Below are 20,533 nucleotides of genomic sequence, written 5' to 3' on the forward strand. Positions count from 1 at the left end.
AATCACAGTTGAAATATGGTTGAAATAATGTCAGTTCTTGTTTCAACGCTGATACAACAGTTAATGCAAAATGGTCGCAAAAGGTTAAAGTCGCCATGAGACGGAAGTAGCGATTGCCTTATTTTCCCCGTGGTGACGTATATCCGAATGAAACGGCTTTTGAGATGAAACAAGGCAGGGCTGGATTTGAATTTGTCCATCGAGATCTGATTGGATCGTTTGAAGTTGGGTCGTGTTGCTAATTGCTGCGATCTTCTCCCGGACCCCGCCCACCTGCCATACTTATGACCGGAAGTGAAGAGAGATCGTTTTGAGGAGGGGATGAGATTTGCATTTTTGATTAAAGATTTTGAGCACACACACATTTTTTAAAAATAATAAAGCTCACAGATAAGTCATTTGTTAGTAATACCACAATATTAAAAAAATATATATATAGTTTTTCATTTCAATTTCATTGCGACTTTAATATAAGAATTTTACTTAGGTTTACTATTTTATTATTCATACTATTTTATTAAGTTTACTATACTAATCACTAAGGTAACATTTTGTATTTTTAGCCATGCACTGACACAAAGTTTCAGTGGTGATACTGATAGCTTTTCACTCCATGTTTCAAATTATTATGTCATGAAATCGTAAAAGTGCAGAACATACAATTGTCAGGATGTAATTTGTCCTGATCATTGTCAGTTTTTAAACCATTGGGCGATGTCCGATAGTGAGAAAATGCTTTTACTGCTAATTCCAATTACAGGCCGATATATGGGTGCATCCTTAGTACTTTTCATGTGGGAAAAAATTTGGTGAACATGCGTGACTTGTTTGAAATGAGAAACTGTAAATGTACTTTAAATGATTTATAATTATGTTAGTCATACAATTATAATTGCATGTAACCCAGATAAAGTATATAATTATAATAATGTAATTGTTATAATTATGTAGAATCAATTAAAAAATAATAATTGTGTTGTGTCGTGTAGTCTAATGATCTAATAATCAAGTTAAGCTTGCTGAAATAAAATAATATACAAATTCATGTATGCTTTCATCATAAATGCAAAATTGCACCCTAATAAATGAAATTACATCGTAACATGAGTATTGTGTATCCAATTATGTACATTCAATTTAAATAATGGGGTTAAACTCACCAATGTTTTTGGATTACGGATGTATGAGCCTTTTCTTATATTTCCCTGTATAAACACATTTCGTATTTGACTACATGCACATTTAAGCGTTTAGTAGGCGCTTTTAACCAAAGAGAGAGACATATAAAACTGAGAAAAACAATAAAACGATTCATCTTACTTTCCATTCTGAATTTCCAATAAAATATATAAAAATATATATTTACAGTTTACATTATGAAATGGCCATGATACGTTTACAGTTTGATAAAAAGAGAATATTTTATTTTAACAAGAGATTATAGACATACAGACAGATGTTTGACTCATCTAAAACATGTATTCACCCAAGTCAACACATGTTTAAGACGAGCGTCAAGCTACAATTGACCACTACAGTAACAAAAACATTTCAAAACCAATGTATCTTAACGGACAAGAACTGAAGCGTCCGTTCAACGTATAACAGAAGAGAAGTTTTCTTAGAAAAAGCCTCTGTGCGTGTTCATATCTGAACCAGATGTTGGGTTCAGATACCGAACACAATCTGAACCCAAACACACAGCGTATAACCTTTGCTCTATTTTTATAGTAAAATATTTAAAGTTGGTTTATACACAGATGACATAGTGAACTGTGAAACGAGTGCTTATAAAGCTACTGACATCTTTCTCCAAAACTCTGGGCTTGACATGTCAGATGTTACAGGCAATAAACAATCCCAATGTAATAATTACTGTAGCAGGAATTCTTTATGTACAAAACAAAAGAGTAAAATATGAACTGAAACACTATACAACAGCAGTTACAGATAACCAAGATGAGAGCTTCGGGGTAACAGAGAGAGGGGGAAGAAAAGGAGGATTTGTGGTTGGTAAAGTCAGATTTAGACGAGTCCTCCCGTCTGTTGCTGGAAAACGTCAATTGTGTCTTCATCCTCCATTTCCAACTGTGGAAGAAGAACACAAGGTTATTTTTTAATCAATATCATTGCTCACAACCATCCTATTATGCAGTAGGGGTGTAACAAAACATCAATATGGATCAATCCATCAATCAAATGTCTAACGATACTAAGCACCAATGCCACGCGTAAAATATTGACACATGTTCTGGTAAAATCTCCTTATGCATTTATGACAAAGTGTGCATTTTTATTGAAAATTTTATTTGCGGTAGCGGCAGCAGTAAAAAAATGAAATGACAGATGTAGAAAAAGCCGTAGACAGCCGGACAGTCTATAAATATTGATTGGGGTTGTATTGATAAATCATGACACAAACTAATAACACAAAAACAAAACCCTCTTTCATGAAGCCTCGAAACATTTATGAATCTTTGTTTGGAATCGAAGCGTGTTTCAAACTGGCCAAATCACGTGATTTTAGCTAACGGCTTCATTACGTCATAATTGTTTCAAAAGGTTTTGAAAATCCAATGGTTTACCACTGGGGGAGTTGTTCACAGATGACCAGTATCTAACAGTGTTGGGGGTAATGCATTATAGAAACGTGCATTACGTAATAATATTACTTTTCTTAAGTAACAAGTAAAGTAACGCATTACTTTTTAAATTTTCACCAGCAGGTGGTGCCATATTTAAGTGAATCATTTTTCGTAGCAATTGGTTCAATTGATTCGAAGCTTCGTTTTTCCATCACTAGTGTAAATGGGACTTCTTCTGCAGCACATATTATGTCTCGGCACGAGAGCGCCCTCTGGCTTATGGATGTAGCGGCATTTCATTATAATTAGGGATGCACGATATATCGGCCAACATATCGGTCTGATAGCAAAATTAGGCCGATAAATGAAAGCCGATAAATGATGGATTATTTTGGTTTGTTGAACCACTTCACTTGCTCATTGCTGGCCATGTGGAGTTTTGATTGGTGCTTTCTGTGACATAGCACGAAGATGACACTTGTTTCAGGCTTAAGAAGAGTATGCTAGTCTGGCGCAAAGACAAGATGTCCGCGGTCTGGGAGTTTTTCATTGTGAAAATAATATGAATATTTTTCTGCCTATATATATCGTTTATCAGCCCCCAAATATAAAGAGTAATTGGTTATCGGTAATGGCCAAAATTTCCATATCGGTGCATCCCTAATTATAATTAATTTAAAAGCATGGCACGCATAATCACAAAATTTATCATCACAACCCTAATATCAATAAATATACCCCTGTGTCAAATCAAAATCATATCACTAACTGTTTTTTAAGGTATCAGCACACACTGTATCGCTGGCGGAGAAAATCGTTATCATATAAGAAAGAGATGTCCTACGATACAGGTAGGGTTGCACCAATAAATGCCGATATACAGTAATAATACGTGTCCGATAACTATTCTGAATCGCACAGACGATAATATTCACAGCTATTTCATGTACTACGGCTTCTGATCAGTAAATCCTTATCGATCTGAAATCACGGTTAGTTTGAGTCGTTTATAACATGCATTTGAAAAAGCAACACTTGTCAAACATAATAATTATACATATTCTTTATTATCACGAAAATACCTGAAAAGGTTTCAAGAACTGCAATATAAATATATCCTTAAGACATTTCCTGGAGCTGCGTATAATAGCTGCATCTGTATGATTCGTCTACAGTGCATATTGAGTTTCTGCATGAGAGCGCCCTCTGGCTTTTGGATGTAGCGGCATTTCACCGTAAGTCATTGAAAAGCATAGCAACCATCATCGGCCGATATATCGGTGCACCCCTATATAACTGTATTCATTAATGTATTTTACAACTATAACAAGGGCTTTACGATAAAGGAAAGAGTGTTATCTTTTAAAACATCATAAAGCAGCATTCACATTTAACTTGTGTAAGGTCAAAGTACATTCAGCAGGATATAACGTAGGACAGTGCTTAATTTTAGGGATGGGTTAGGATGATTCGTTTATAAGCATAAGTACTTCTGTTCATTTTGAAATGTGTTTAAATATTTTATACAGCTAAATACTTGAACTACTTAAATGTTACTTGCATGCATCAAAGAGTGAATCAAAACAGAAAGTGAATTGCGAGAATGTTGTTATGTCATACCTGTGCGGGCGTGTCTGTTTCATTAATGGGCTGTCCATCAAACCGAAATCGAATCTGCCTCATCGTCAATCCCTGAAAAATCAAACGTAAACGTTAGTCTGAACGTCAGAACGTCTCATTCCAAAGTCACGCTGTAGAAAGATCCAGCGGCATTGCAGACGTCCCACCCTTAGACAGGAAGAATCTGTCATTCGTGCAGTTTTTAAGCTCAGATAAGGCTCCAGCTCAACTCAAACCTCTCCTCTGTGTTAATTTTTCGCGCAGCAACAATTTTGACAAGGTTTTCCTGTTGTTTGAATGGAAACAACTGTAAGGCAGGGAAGTTTCCTTCCCAGTGAATGTGTGGTAGTGAACGTTGTCCTACTTCTCCTGGCGTAATTCAGAAAGCCCACAATGAGATTAACAACCGTTGCCTGTGCCAGCAAAACATGTTTCTGACCCACAAATCAGACTGAACTTTGTGTAGGATCTGAACCTTGTGTGTATACATTGCTAATGAAGCATACAGTATATGAACATCAGTGTCATCTCTTCTCTTAGGAAATAAACCTTTAGCCGGACACTCAGGACCATTAACAGGACATAAGGGAGCGATACAGTCTGCCGACAGTAAAACTGAAGAGGAAATACATGAACACACAAAGGTTTATTGATCCGACTGAAGAGCTTTTGTGCAAATGATTGTGAAGGCATTGTGAAGTGAACAATACTCAATAGTGCTTGCTTTGAGATCTTTCAATCCATTCTGGATGTATTAGATTTAATAGCTGATCACAGTTATGCCAAAACTGCTCGCATCTGCATCCTTGAGCATAATGAAGTCATCGCTGCCTTTTTTGGCCAAATCATCATGTCGAATCAGCAATGCTGCTCGTCTGGGAATAAGATCATTCTGATTGGCTGTTCGACATAGCCGACCATATAAAAAAAGAAGTGACAAAGCAAGCAAATGACAAAGTCAAGAGGGAGTGAACAGAACGCTGATTTTATTATCTCTCATTCCAATACGTGAATATTTTATAAAGATATGGCTTTTAAGACAATACGAATCACAAATCCATCTGTGGTAAATGAGATTTTTGTGAAACTTCAGTCGCTAGCTCTTAATGTGCGTTCACACCAGACGCTAATGAAGCATTATGGAATCGCGAGTCATTTACATAAGTCAATGCACAGACTCTATAGAAATGCTGTGGTGTGATTCCCGCGAATGACACGACACAAATTGAGCGTTTCTGTCGTTTAAAGCAACACTAAAGAGTTTTTGCTCTTTGCTCCCCCTACAGGTTGGAAGCGGAATGTCGTAAATAATTTAGCATTCTGCAGCAAACCTGGCTCTGATTGGATTGTAGGTCTGCCATAAAGCAAGTTTTTGTAGTTTTCACTCGAACTACAGGACCGTGACCCGACGGTTGGAAACTTCTTTAGTGCGGTTTTGGCCGATAGAGGGCTGCAAAGCGAATGTAAAAGTGCCGTTCACCTTGTTTTGAGTGGATGAACGACTGAACTTTTTTGGAAACGTTATTTTAAGGTAAAAAAAACCTCTTTGGTGTTGCTTTAATGGGCATAGCGCATGATTCGCACAAAACGCGTAAGTTAAATTTTTTAAAACTTTGGCGGATATTCGCGCCACGTTAACCAATCAGGAGCTTGCTCTAAATGTGACGTGATTACGACGTAGCGAGTTGAGGCAGAAATACAAAATAACAATGGAGGACAAAATCATTGTTGCTGTATGTGGACACCCGGAGCTGTACGACACATCTTCGTACTTTTATAGAAACAGGAATATAAAGGATCTTTCTTGGAAGAAAGTGAACACGGACAAACTGGTAAGTTGTAAAAACAACTCAATTTAAGTAAAGACAATACGGATATATCACAAATCTGTCTGTGGTAAATGAGATTTGTGTGAAACTTGTTTCTGTTTTGCGTCACAGCAGTCCCTGCTCTTATGGTGCGTTTACACACCAGACGCAAATAACTAAAAATATTTATTTTTATTTATTTACTCATTTAGCTAACGCTTTTATCCAAAGCGACTAACAATTGCTATATATGTCAGAGGTTGCACGCCTCTAAAGCAACTGGGGGTTAAGTGTCTTGCTCAGGGACACAATGGTGTGTCACAGTGGATTCGAACCCGGGTCTCTTACACCAAAGGCGTGTATCTTATCTACTGCGCCATCACCATATATATTGAGGCTACAAGCTAACTAAAGGTGGCATATTGAGTGTCTGAATTTCTTGCGCGAATGACACAAATTTTACACGCGAATGAAGCGAGTTGACTCAAAATGTTCCAACTACATGCGAATAGCGCAATTTATTTGCCTTATTCACGTTTGGTGTGAACGCACAGTTATAGTTTTCCATTTTGAGTAATGATTACCAACTACTGCTACCTGCAGGCAAAGAACGGACGTGCCACTTGGCCGCTGTCCATTTGGTGTTTCAGTGCAACTTTGGACCCAGACACAGCCAGCAAGTGGGCCATGTAGGCCGACATCATTGTCGGCCCTACATTGTAAGCATCAGTTGGGTGTGTCTCTACCCTGTGTGTGTTACTGTGTCTTCCCTGTCTCTCACAGTAGGCCTTCATGAGCTTGCTGAGGGGTGTGTGTCTCTTGATTTTAAACTGGACCACCGATCCGTCCTGTCCTGCTACCTTCAGGTTGATGTGGTCATTGTTCTCTGTCTTTACACCCTCCTGAGAAAGCACACACACGTGCAAATGTGAACACTTTGTAGGAATTAAACCTCTAATAAATGTAACATGAAAGATAGGGAATGACTCCTTCTAGGTTTTTCTAAAGAATCAGTCATGATGCCATGGAAGCTGAGGAGCTGGAAGATGTTTCTCGAAAAGTAAATACATGAATAAATAAAAACAATTTAAAGTGTAGGAAAATGTTTTTTTTTTGTGAACTAAAGGGAAGTGTACACCAAAGCATTTAAACCCGGCTGAAACGGCAGGCGGGTGGCGACTTAAGGGGGCGTGCACACCAAAACTTTTACGCCCGCGGTTGGCGCATGTTTTCAATTGATTCCTAAGGAAACTCCGCGTTTTTCAAGCGTCGAGAGTTGAACTCCGCGCTGAGCGTCGAGAGTTGAAAGAGATTCAACTTTGGGTGAAAAGCTCAGTTCGTCAATGTCAGTTCTCACACGGCCGTCCAATCACTGTAGAGGAGGGGCGGGACAAGTATCACAACAACCAACCGGCTCACAGCTCAAGTATCACAGCTAAAAAAAAAACAGCTGGCATTCCCCATCCTCCAGGCGTTTTTTTCAGCTGCGTTTAAAGGTTTTGGTGTGTACAACCCCTTAGGCACTTGCTTAGGCACTTTTTTCGGCTGAGCGCTTTGGTTGCAATGATACTTCTGCTTTGTTTATTAGTAGTTAAACGATGCACCAGGTGGTTGATGTGATATTGGTCCCACCCCTCCTTCACTGTGATTGGACGGCTAAGTAAGAAGTTACATTGACGAGCTGCTGGTGTTTTTGAAAAGCGTGGGGCTTCCATTGGAAACAATAAAAAAGCTGGCGCAAACGTCTTGGTGTGCATGCCTCCTAATTTGGCATTCACACCAGACACAAAAGAGGCGGCAAGCGCAGGTGATTTAAATGTTAAGTCAATGCAAAGACACCAATAGGCATCCTGGAGCATGGTATGTGCGAATTGAGCGTTGCCGCGGGAACACGCATGTTAAAAGAGTCGCAGAAGCCCCTCCCATGATGCGAAAATTTGGTGTTTTTGAAAAGTGTGTGTCACATGTTTTTGCCGCCTCTACCGCAGCTGGTGTGAATGCACCGTAATGCTTTAACTGACACACGATTTGAACAATTGAATCAGACTCACTCACTTACTTTGGGAATCGTAAGTGAAGTGAATCGTTATAAGTTGTTTATATGACATTTTATAACTAAAAATACAATTACACAAGTGGAACCATAACATTTTATTAATATACTTTACGTATTGTTTACATTTTATTACAAAGTAACTTACAGTGCATTAAGTGTACATTTGGGCTTATTGAGATTGAACCCATAACCTCTGCATTGCTAATGTAATGCCATTAGCTACAGGAACAACACTAACTAAAGTAGAAATAAAGTATGGATAAAACAGAATAAAAAAGCAATAGTATTACTCAGAACATTTTGCATACTTAAAAATGTAATAATAAAACAGAAATGTGAATATTTATTTATGATGCTCAGTGTGGTGTATGAGGTTTATGATGGATGCTCACATTAACCTAAAATATAAAACCACAGGTTTCCATTACACCTCAGTAAGAAAACATGCAAAAATACTATCAGTACATGCTTGAATTGTGATAAATGTGATATTTTAGCCCTCATGTCTTGCATAATTATTTGCACTATTTGAATGCGTCTGTGTGTGTCGCGCGCGGTGTGAGCTCGCTCGCTAAGCGCGTTCACACGTCTTCTTCCGGTGTATCCAAGGCGGCAGTTACAGGATTTATCCACTACGCGTGATCTTTTTTACATTAAATATCAAACAGTACGCATCTTTACATTTTCCCCAATCCCTCACGCAATACAAACTGTAAATTATAATAAATAATCTCCAAATTTTTCAACGTTACTCACCTTTGGTTTCTCGTCGGCCATGGTTATTGTAATTGCGCTTCTCTACGCCGCCACACAAAGACACCGCGGGGACGCGCACGTCCGCGCTCCCGATTAAAAGCGAACACGACGTGCGCGGTCACGAGAGTGGCGCTCGTTCACCGCGATCTGTTGCGATTTGCTGATGCCGGTCACGGGGCAGTGTGTGACGCGGTGTGGTGAGGTCATGCGCGAGACCAGACATCGTGCATGGCGCTGCTGGAAACGGGAACGCGCATTTGTCCACAATGTCTTTTCTTCACCAAATACGTTGATTATTTCATAATAGGCATCATATATCCATTTAAATATGGCGGAGGCATCCATTACAAAGATGAACATTCAGTATTTGAACACCGATGATGATCCTGAGGGATTGTTCCTCACAATGTGGCGAAGAAGGGAAGCCATTTTGTCCCTCACAGATCAAGATCATGGGTTTCAAACCTCATCCCGCCTGACGGCTTTCATTTGCTTGTTCAGATGTGGTTTTGTGGCTTTGAGCTAAAGTCTACAGAATGATCTTAAGGAAAAGGATTTAATCCTAACATCTTAAATAATAAAATGTATTTTATAATTAAATAGACAAAATGGTTGTTAAATTATTATAAAGATATCCATCACTTGACACATATCTTAACTAAAACAATTAATAAAATGAAATAAAGTCCTGAAAAAGTGAAATGAAATTGTTACACTTTAAAACTAAAACTGAACTTATTAGTTTAATTATTTATGGAAACGTATGAAGAAACATTTTATTTGTTAATACATGATCAAACATTACTAATAAATCTTTACCCATTTCGTCGTATTTAAATCTTATTTCTTACTCAAAATACAAATATAATATATAAAGACGTTGTGTGCTGTGTTTGCTTTATTTTTTTATGTAAATCTTTATTCGCATGTTTAAAAAAAATCAACTGTATTTCTGATCAGGCGTTTATTTAGTCGTCCTGTCCCGAGTGCGTCGCGGGTCCTTCTGTCAGTGGCGCGCGATCTCTCTGTGCGCACTGTACTGACATAAATCAATACATTAAAATATAATTTTACCTTTACTTGAGAGGATTTAATATCTGTGTAATGGAGGAGGTAGATGTGGTGCCCGAGCCCACCGTAAGTACATATTTATAGTTGTTCATATTTTCGTACAACATGCTTTTGTAGGACTCATCTTCACATACACATGTAGTTAACGGTGTAACTTATTTGTCATAAAACCTTAGCAGTATGATTGACATTTAGTTTACTTATTTCTCTTTCCTGCAGCTCATTCGTGGCGCTGGATATCACCAGACACACTTGGGTTTTGAATGGGGTCCTGGTGATCTGTTAGTTTACGAGACACACTACAAGCTGAAAGGTAACTTTTTCATCTCCCTAATAAAACTTGGAAACCAAATGTAGTCTGCTTTGTTAAAGGACACCTATTATGGCCATTTTACAAGATGTTATATAGGTCTGAAGTGTGCACAGAATGTGTCTGTGAAGTTTCAGTTCAAAATACCCCATATATCATTTATTATGTCATGTCCAAAATGACCCTATTTGGGTGGGAGCAAAAACGCACTGTTTTAATGTTTGTACCCTTAAATAAAAATGAGTTACAGCTCCTCACTCCCTTACAAACAGACAGTGAGCACTTTTAGTTAAAAAAGATCTGATTAACTCTGAGACAATAATATCTAGTGGACTGAGAACTGTACAACTTACTGAGGGTGGAAACTATGGACTGTAAGTGGGCGGGGTTTTATTATTGTGACCTCACACTGATAAGAGAATCAAAACGGCATGTCTAATGAGACCGCTTTGGTTTAATGAGGATTAAAAAACAGGTGTATTTTCATTGTAGGGTGATTGTGTTCACCTTTTGCATAATAGGTGCCCTTTAATGGCACACGTGTTTCTGCTCAGGTCCGAGGTCTGCAGGTTCCCCATTCGTCCACGTCGTGAGGAAAGATGAAGACAACTGCTCTCCCATCCTGCGCAAGCTCTTCAACGAGTCCCATCACATCTTCGTGGGGCTGCAGAAGATTGAAGAGGACGCACCCAGCAAAAACAAGAAGTCACAGTATGAAAACTCCACCAACTATGACGCTTCTGAAACACATGATGTGACCTGCTGAAATGTGAAGGTTGATGTATGTGGTTGTGTCCTGCAGGTTCGTGAGCATCAGTAAGAACTACAGATCTGTGATCAGAGCCTGCATGGAAGAACTTCAGCAGGGCGCAGGTAAGTGATGATGTCACATAATGATTCATTTTATTAACAGCAGTGATTGAAATCGTCTCTCTTTTCTTTACAGTTTTAACTCAAGACAAATCTTTAGCATCACAGTATGGAGATCAGGTACATACTTAGCTGTCCTCTGAAAGACACATGCTTTAAAGACAACACAAACTTGTAACTGAACCTGTTTATTGGACGTTATTCAGTCTCACTCCATTAAGTAAAAGAATGGGATTTATTTGCATGAATTGCTCTTTAAATCAATTAACCGCATTTCTCTTTAGGTCTCTATTCTTCTGGCTATTGAGCTCATTTGGAACTTGTGCGAGGTCCTTTTCATAGATGCGGCTCCAGGTAATTACTGTCTGCAATTTCTGTTCTGTATGAATTAAAGTCTGTGTAAAGTGATATTAAATATGTTCTGAGTTTGTCACACCACATAAACATGTTTTATTATCCACCCAGTCAAATTTATGGCCACTGGGAAAAATCTGGTACATATATGGGAACTTTTCAATTGGAACATGATCTGTGGAATTTTGGAAATATTCCAAATTGGAAACTTAACAGGAATTTACGGGAATTTATAGGAATTATTTAGAAATGTAGGGAACTATATATCATAAACAAACTATATGACATTTCAAATACGCCGCTTTTTCGCCGCATAAATTGCTGATTTCTGCCCAAAAAATATGCAGGGCTTGCATGATTTCATAATCCCCCCATTTTCATAGCAATAGGTCACATATATCTTAGCAGAAAGTTGAAAAATGTTGCACTTACTTCACACAAGCGCAGCCATGTCCCCTGTTGCCATTGGGAACGTTATGAAGTGACGTGAACATCATTGAAAAGCTGCAAACAGTTTTTGGCAAGTTCACGCCGGTTTTTGGCAAGTTCACGCCGGTTTTTGGCAAGTTCACGCCGGTTTTTGGCAAGTTCACGCCGGTTTTTGGCAAGTTCACGCCGGTTTTTGGCAAGTTCACGCCGGTTTTTGGCAAGTTCACGCCGGTTTTTGGCAAGTTCACGCCGGTTTTTGGCAAGTTCACGCAGTTAGTTCACGCAGTTTTTTGCAAGTTCACATAGTTTTTTGCAAGTTCACACAATTTCATCGCATAAAATTGTATAAATATCCCACATAGTCAATCGGATTTTTTAAGAAAACATTCTGCAAGATCAAGGATTTTTGCCTGCAACAATCCCCAAAAAACTTTGCGCTTTTCTGGAAGGACTGATTTGTTCATTGGTTCAGTTTAGCAACTAGTCAGACCATTAAACAAACAGAAACCGGTACCAGATGCTTAATCGCGTCACCGCACATGCATCCGATGAAACGGACTATACAAACATAAAATAAAATAAAATTTTGTTTGGTCATAAGCTGACATGCATGCAAGGTAATACAAATAAAAAATTGACATCTTGACTGATTTATTTGATTTAATTAATTAATTGGAAAATTCCAAATTGGAACCTTCATGGAAATGTATGGGAATTAACGGGAATTTATGGAAATTACTTGGAAATTTATATAAACTATATCATATACAAACATAAATAAACATTTCGTCATAAGCAGACATGCATGCGGGGTAATACAAATTTTGAAGAATCCCGATTCCTGATACTTATGCTCATCAAGCCTGGATTTATTTGATCAAAGACCCTTCAGATTTTTCTTTACGACATCCAAGTTCCCTGTTATAAGCAACTCAAATTCCCAGTTTATTCCCATTATTCCCATGGAAATTTTCCAGCCTTGAAAATTCCTGGAATTTTGCAACTCTATTCGTGGTAAAGCTGTCGTCTCTCTCAACTTTCAAACATCGCTACAACCTGAATGGATGCTTGCGATTGTGTTAGGGCTGTCATCGAGTTACAGTTTTAGCCCTGCGCAAATAATCCTGATCACAGAAATGTGGAAAAACCGATAACTCCACAATTCAGTACTACACAGTTCTAGTGATGCACCGAAATGAAAATTCTTGGCCGAAACCGAAAACCGAAAAAAGGAAACCAAGGCCGAAAAACCGAAACCGAAACACCGAAATAAATTATTATGCCAATTATTAGTACAATTGCATTTATGGCTATCACTGTGTGCTAACTTTACTAGGGGTGTGTGACGGATAAAAAAAACTCACAGTTCGGATCACATTACAGTTTTTGAGGCACAGATCAGATTATTTTTCGGATCAGCAAAAAGCAGGTGGGAAAAATCTAATAAACAATAAAGAAATTGCAAACATTTATAAAAGAGAACAAAGTTGTACATTAATAAGGTCTGAAATTAGCATTAGGTACAGAAATCAAATTAAATGAATCATAACACAATAAATTAAATATATTATTATTTTTTAGAGCTATTTGTCTCTTTGTCATGGGTTGTTTGATCAACATTAATGACACAGACTTCAGTAGGTTAATCTGACTGTAATCTATACAGACATAAACAAATGTTTTTATTAGAAAAAGAATACTGTGGAGAGAATTTTGTTTATATGTGCCCTGTCAATAACAGAGAGAATTTATGTTTGCTTGTTTTTTTTTAAACGCGTCTCTATTCAAATTATTACTCTAGTGCAGCACTGATTTGGAGACATTTACAGTACATTAAAACATTAGGATAGGTGAAGAAAAGAAACCGATCCACCATTGCAAACACAGTTTAGAACAAACAAAAAGACAACAAAGAACAGGAATCAAACAATATTGTAACAAACATGCTCCACAGCTTTCTGTTTATGGATGAAATAAAATTAAAGAAGAAAAACGATAGTATGTGTGCAAATGCTGTCTATTTCCTTTGTATTTCCTTTGTTTCCTTTGTGTGGAGTGTCCTGTCTAAATATTTTCACGCGCATGCGATGTTGTACGCGGACTGTACGCGCACTGTCCGTGCGGTCTCAAATTTTGGGCTGCCGGCCGCGGACCCTCCTGATGACGAAAATGATGGCGCGCATACGCGGACATCCCTAGTATACTTTCGGCTTTAAGGGCACTTAAACGCATGCATATACAGAGACTGATGGTGAATCCCAAACAGCGCAACAGTCGCTCCACATAAAAACGTTACGTTGTGTTTCATTGCTTTATTCGCCAAATGTACGTTAATGGATTACAGTAAGAGACACATAGCGCGACTCTCTCTAAAGTTTACACATCAAGACATTCTTAATCTTTGCAGACGCGTCCAAACAGCTGGACCCTGAGTGAAACCTGCTTGAGCACGAAGGGGAGGGGTGGGAGACGACTGATCACCGTGAGGCTGAGTGAAAACCAAGCGCTAGCGCACAGATGAAAGGGGCGCGGTTGACATTCATTTTCGGTTTACATTTTCGGCTGGATTTTTTATTTCGGCCTGAAACCGATAATGCCATTTTCGGACGAAGTTTTCGGCGACCGAAATTTCGGTGCACCCCTACACAGTTCAGTCTTTGTCATGTGTTTCAGCAATACATTTATAACATGTTTACAAACAATTCTCTAAAATGACAAGAATAGAGTAAAATTTTGTGTTTTCTGTGATCTGTAGCTGGCACTTTACTTCTGCACCTGCTGGATTGGGTACGTTTGCATAAGTCTGATGTGGATACCAGAGCGAGAGAGGTGCTACAGAGTGACAGCCCCACACAACATCACTCCTACTGGGATGTGGTATGAAGCTCGTGACCTCTGACATCCTTACATCACCAACCTCCTGCATCCTCATATTTACGCTCTCTCTCTCTTTCTTTCTTTCTTTCCAGGTGATTAGTTTGGTTCTGCAGGGTCGTATGGATGAAGCCCGTCAGGTGCTGTCGAAACAGGCGTCTATGCGCCCAGAAAGCAACTCTGTGTTTAAGCGTATGGACACACTGTTCCAGAGCATGCCTATATTCAACGTACGTATATCATTACGCATGAGTAAAATGTAAGCATTCATCAAGTGACCTTATTGAATCGATGTATTAATCATTGTTTGTATATGTATGTAAAGCCTACAGGCACCCAAACGCTAGCAGAGTTTGATGTCAAATGGAGGCACTGGCACGAGGAATGCGATCGCTGTCTGCAGGACAACACTTTTGCTAGCAACCCCCACCTGGAGGCCATCTGCAAGGTAAGACATCCACTGACATCTCCTGATCTCCACTGATTACCCGTATAAACCTAAAGACGCTGTATCACTGTCATCTCAGATTATGGTTGGCGATGAAGACGCTCTGCTGGAACACCGAGAGTTACTGAGCACGTGGTATCACTTCCTGGTGACCCGACTGCTCTTTTCTCACCCAACAGTCAAACCGCCCGACCTTCACTACTACGCCCAAGTAAACACACATGGCACACTAATAAAGCTGCAGAACTGATCTTTATAATATGACCAACACGTGTTGAATATTGTGTGTTTGTGTTGTAGTCCAGCATGAGCATGTTTTTGGGCCCACGGGCGTCTCCTGAACCTCTGGACACTATTGTGCTGTCAGCGTTTGAGTTTGACCTGCATCAGGTCATCAAAGACAGCAGGTGAGATGATACGGATAAACACGCACACATCATAAAAACATAAACACACATCACTAACAAACACGTGTTGATGTTTTCTCAGTTTTGTGCTGAATAACTGGTGGTTTGTGGCTCATCTGACGGATCTGTTGGATCATTGTAAACTCCTGCAGTCGCACAACCTCGAGTGTGTATCACTTGCATTTCAATATGCTTGACTTGTGAAATAAAAGTATCATGCATATAACTTTAATAATAATAATAATAATAAATGTTTTGGTGTGTTTGTAGTTTTGGATCTAACCTGCGTGAGTTTCTGGTTTTGGAGTACGCCTCCGGTCTCTTCACACATCACAGGTGAGTCAAACCTTCAAGTCGAGAGCTTAACACATCTCGATCTCTGTATCATTTCAGTATGTTTATGTTTTATTAGTCTGTGGCAGCTGGCCGTGGATTATTTCGATCACTGTCCTGAGTTCGGTCGAGTCTATCTGGAGTTACAGATCGAGAGGATCCCACTGGACACCGAACGCAAAGCTGTCAAAGTCCTGCGGATCTGTGAAGACCGACAGATGACTGAACAGGGTGAGACATCAGCAGCATCAGTTTCCTTTTTATATACCAGTCGATCATTTCACGTCTTGTTTTCAGATTTAACCTACAAGATAAAACTGATTGTGTGTTTGTGTTTGTTCAGTACGAAGTATCTGTAAGATCATGGCTAAGCGATCTCTGAGGAATAACAGACTGGGATCTGCTTTGTCCTGGAGCATCCGTGCCAAAGACGCAGCGTTGGCTACGCTCATCTCTGAGAGGTCTGTCTGTCAGTATCATCTTCAGTACATAATCATCACATTACTTTTGTATTCATAACCTCTTGTGTGTTTACAGGTTTCTTCAGGATTACAAGAATAAAGGCTCATTCACAGATCTGGATTTACTGGATAATCTCGGTTCCGCTATGCTGCTCAGTGACAGACTCACGTTTTTAGGTATGAGATAAGCGAAGATCTGCGTCTCATATTTCAGTCTCTGAGCTGTTTAACTAATTAATCAGAACAAATCAATCATCCAGCTGTATCTCGGGGGCTCTGTAAAACTGTTCTTGGCTTTACTGTAAGTCATTTATCAGGAAATGTGATTTCACGGATAGCTGACATCACCACAACACATGAGCTATTGGATGTGACCCAGTCAGTGAACACCAAGCTAATATCAACCTGCATAGTCATAATCATAGTGCTGATGTGTGTTTGTAGGGAAGTACCGTGAGTTTCACAGGCTTTATGGAGAAAAGCGTTTCTCGGATGCCGCAAAACTCCTGCTGTCCCTCATGACGGCAAACATCGCCCCTCGCAGTATGTGGATGACCCTGCTGATAGACGCCCTTCCCCTGCTGGAGCAGAGAGAGGTACGTCACACTCCTCCCAAACTCAACATAACATGCGTTTAAGGGCTCAAAATTAACTTTTTCACAAATTTAAAAGTTAGGAGCACGAGCAAAAATTTAGGAGCATCAATTGAAAATAATAGGAGCACCACAACTTGAGCAATCAAATATGAGCTTAAATTATTTGCTACACACTTGTGCTTGTCCCATCTTTAAACCAGCTCTTGTGTGCTTAAAAGTTGTAGATTCATGGAGACTTATAAAAACCATTTAAGGTTATTTTAAATTATTCATTTTAAATTCCGTTTTTATTTTCACAAATCCCATTTTTTTTTCTGTTTAATTTTTCTGGATTTTCACTTTCATTTTCTTTAATGGGTTAATTAAATTTTACTTATCAAACAGCATGTTTTATAAACTGAATTCATAAAATGTTAGTACTGTACAAAGATTAATCGCATACAAAATAAAAGTGATTTTTTTGCATAATATATGTGTTTAATTTATATATACAGGCTGGGCATAGATAGATAGATTAATCTCATACAAAATAAAAGTTATTGTTTGCAGCATATATATAAGTTTGTAATGTGTGTAAATATTATGTATATTTAAATGCGCACACACATACATTTATTTATATATAAATAAATATATATTCATATTTTTATATATTCTAAATTATATGTAAATGTTTCTTAAATACATACATGAATGTGTGTGTATTTATATATACATAATAATTACACACACACAAACTCATATTTTATGCACAAAATTTCTTTTATTTTTGTATGAGATTTAATCTAGATAAATTTATGGCCAGCTCTCACACACACACACACACGTACGTATTTAAGAAACATTTTCATGTGTGTGTATATATATATATTAATTTATATTTTTATATTCTATATTATAAAACAAATCTGAAATGACTATGTATGTATGTGTGGTTAAATATACATAATAATTACACACTGTACACACACGTTATGCAAAAATCACTTTTATTTTGAATGTGATTAATCTTTGCCCAGCACTATAATTTATATTTTTTAATAAATGATTTATATTTATAATCAAATAAAAAATGCAATTAATTTTCATCAAAACATTGCATTTAAATTTTTTGTCAAAGTGCTGCATAACAAAACTTTGTTTAAATTAAAAATTAAAGTACAAATCTTTTAAGGGTGATTGTTATTTAAGAAATTATTTTTAATATTTTAAAAGCAGATTTTACTTTACAATAGTAATATACTTCTGTCAACTTCAGACTTTTGTTTTGATGAGTTGTCATTCGCTGCGTCCGAAAACTCAAGGCAGTGACTCGTTGCCTCGCTGCCTCATGAGGAAATGATTTCGGAGGCATGAAGGCAGCTCAGAGAAAGACTTTCGGACACACTTCAAAGGCAGCGTGCTAGAAATATAAACAGAGAGCGCCTTTGTGATAACTAATCACATATTTGAAAACTACAATACTAATTTATCGCTAGAAATGCAATTAAAATGTGTAAAAAGTGAAACTCTATCTTTACTTATACTAAATTTGTGCTTTTATTTTTTTGAACTCGACCAGGCTCGACCAATCACATTCTTATTGTACGCCCACGCATAGGTATCTCAGGAGACAGGAAGTAAACCTAACATTGAATTTGGACATGCCTTGATGCCTTCCTGCCTCGGAAAGCTGCCTCAGTAGGCAGCAATTTAGAGTTTTCAGACTCAGCCATTGTGTATTTGACTATAGCATTTCTCAATGAATTTATGTCCTTGGATGCTAAAACAGCAATAAACTGAGTCGTAGGTGTAAAGTTTCATTATTTTAATAATTTCAATTATTTTATAATTGTTCCATAGTATATGCAAACGTTTCGTAAAGAAATTAAAACCGGTCGCGCTCGCACCACAACAATCATTTGCACTCGAACAAACACTTCCAAATATATTTTGAGGCTGGCCAATTTAATTTCAGGAGCACGTGTGACCAAAATGGTCACAATTTTGAGCCTTGTGTTTATCTGACACTCTTTTCTAAAGACCTACAAACACATGACATGAATGTAAAGTTCACATTAGTACTGAATGTAGGTGTGTCAATGAAACAGTAGTTGGTCACCTACCTCATTGATCTCTCCCGGTGTGGACTTGTCTTCAATTGCAGCGTATTGTTTTTGTTTTGTAGGTGATATTTTCTGTGGAGCAGACATATGAGCTCATGTCCTGTCTTGAAGAACTGACATCCAGAAGCAAAGACTCACAGCAGACAGCACAGGTACCACTCATGCCCAGACACACTAATGGCGCTTCTCCATTGCATAGTACCCCACTCGTCAAGTCGGGTCAGCTCACTTCACTTTGGCCTGGTTATCTTTTCCATTGAGTTTAGTAACACTTCAGAGTTGGAGGGATTATAGGCGTGTCGTTACATTTGATCAACCCAATAACTTGGTTTTGATAAACCATTCTCTGCAAGCATGTGAAAAAATAGCTCATTGAAATTTGGTTCCCCTTGTGATGTCAAAAGGGGATCTTATTATAATAATATTACCCCTTAATCTGCACTATCCAACCACGGCACTGCTATTTGAGAGAGAAATTAACAGCACAATTGAGCTACAATTTCAACAAACCACCATTATGGTGATCAGTGTTTGCATTTCATCAGCTCATTTGCATTTAAAGGACACACCTTGCACCTACAAAGTGGCAATTTCAACATGTTATAATAAATGCTCTATATGGTATTTTGCGCTTAAACCTCACATATGTACTCTGGGGACACCAAAGACCTATTTTACATAAAAAAATCTTCTATGTCCTCTTTAAACTGTCATTTTGATCCAGGTTTTAATTTTACAGTAAACCTAGATTATGATTAAACGGACACGGCGGTGCTTCCTGACAATTGCGTCGACACATCTTGTTCATTGTGTCACAATATCCGAGCTTTGCAATTTATCCTGCCGCACTGCTCCGTTAATCAATGCAATACATTTTCTATTAGATTGTCAAATGTTTTTATTTTGAATCCTTTAGATTACTGATGTGATTTATAATACAAAAACTAAATTTCCTTTGCCCATGTATTTCCTTTTTGAATGACAACGTCAACACTGTTGATGTTTAGTTACACCGGCAAATTCAGCATGACGGACAAAATAAATCGTAGATGAAGGTTTTTAAAATTTTAATCTAAAATTAAAAAGTCAAAGTGGTGTAACTCAAATTAAATTTAAACTGAGATCTAAACTCTGCTTAATTTAATCCTTATTGGTGCAATCCTTCTTTAATGTTTGGGTATAAATGAAGTGTTGTTTGTTTGTTTCAGGAAGATGACATCGAGTCCACCAAGATTGAACTCTTGCGTCTCGCTCTGGCTCGAAATCTGGCCATGGCCATCGTGAAGGAGGGAACGATAGAAACATGAAATCATTTCAACATCAGATCTGAACCTCTTGCTTTTGTGTACTGTACATACCTCAAAATATTTGGATAAACATGTCTTTATTAATAAACCTTTTCCAGTATTTGCATTCATTCTGTCTTTTATTTAAACAGTTTGTATGATGG

General features: G+C 38.0%; 2 protein-coding genes across 2 annotated transcripts; one reads left to right on the forward strand and one right to left on the reverse strand.

Annotated features, from left to right (window-relative positions):
* Nucleotides 1–1,402: 1,402 nt before the first annotated feature.
* LOC129436780 (small ubiquitin-related modifier 2) lies at nucleotides 1,403–9,115 on the reverse strand. The gene is made up of 4 exons (XM_073857811.1): nucleotides 8,826–9,115; nucleotides 6,781–6,915; nucleotides 4,206–4,274; nucleotides 1,403–2,088 (listed from the first exon to the last, which is right to left on the reverse strand). Exons 1-4 carry the CDS (start codon nucleotides 8,844–8,846, stop codon nucleotides 2,026–2,028), a joined length of 288 nt encoding a protein of 95 aa, XP_073713912.1. The 5' UTR covers nucleotides 8,847–9,115; the 3' UTR covers nucleotides 1,403–2,025.
* Nucleotides 9,116–9,683: 568 nt separating this feature from the next.
* LOC129436766 (nuclear pore complex protein Nup85) lies at nucleotides 9,684–20,490 on the forward strand. The gene is made up of 19 exons (XM_073857807.1): nucleotides 9,684–9,962; nucleotides 10,116–10,209; nucleotides 10,761–10,917; nucleotides 11,009–11,079; nucleotides 11,153–11,196; nucleotides 11,361–11,430; nucleotides 14,615–14,736; nucleotides 14,829–14,963; nucleotides 15,059–15,181; nucleotides 15,261–15,392; nucleotides 15,482–15,588; nucleotides 15,671–15,754; nucleotides 15,859–15,924; nucleotides 16,001–16,152; nucleotides 16,265–16,382; nucleotides 16,459–16,559; nucleotides 16,827–16,978; nucleotides 19,146–19,235; nucleotides 20,292–20,490. The coding sequence occupies exons 1-19, from the start codon at nucleotides 9,930–9,932 to the stop codon at nucleotides 20,388–20,390; spliced, it is 1,950 nt and encodes a 649-aa protein (XP_073713908.1). The 5' UTR covers nucleotides 9,684–9,929; the 3' UTR covers nucleotides 20,391–20,490.
* Nucleotides 20,491–20,533: the final 43 nt, after the last annotated feature.

This window comes from Misgurnus anguillicaudatus, chromosome 19 (assembly GCF_027580225.2).
Source record: "Misgurnus anguillicaudatus chromosome 19, ASM2758022v2, whole genome shotgun sequence".
Taxonomy (NCBI): Eukaryota; Metazoa; Chordata; class Actinopteri; order Cypriniformes; family Cobitidae; genus Misgurnus; species Misgurnus anguillicaudatus.

Coding starts and splice junctions, on each gene's coding strand:
- LOC129436780 (XM_073857811.1), bottom strand. CDS start 8,846: ATGGCCGACGAGAAACCAAAG. Junction 6,916..8,825: donor TGGCCGACGAGAAACCAAAG/GTGAGTAACGTT, acceptor GTGCTTTCTCAG/GAGGGTGTAAAGACAGAGAA. Junction 2,089..4,205: donor AAACAGACACGCCCGCACAG/GTATGACATAAC, acceptor CTTCTTCCACAG/TTGGAAATGGAGGATGAAGA.
- LOC129436766 (XM_073857807.1), top strand. CDS start 9,930: ATGGAGGAGGTAGATGTGGTGCCCGAGCCCACC. Junction 11,197..11,360: donor CATCACAGTATGGAGATCAG/GTACATACTTAG, acceptor ATTTCTCTTTAG/GTCTCTATTCTTCTGGCTAT. Junction 16,153..16,264: donor CCGACAGATGACTGAACAGG/GTGAGACATCAG, acceptor GTGTTTGTTCAG/TACGAAGTATCTGTAAGATC.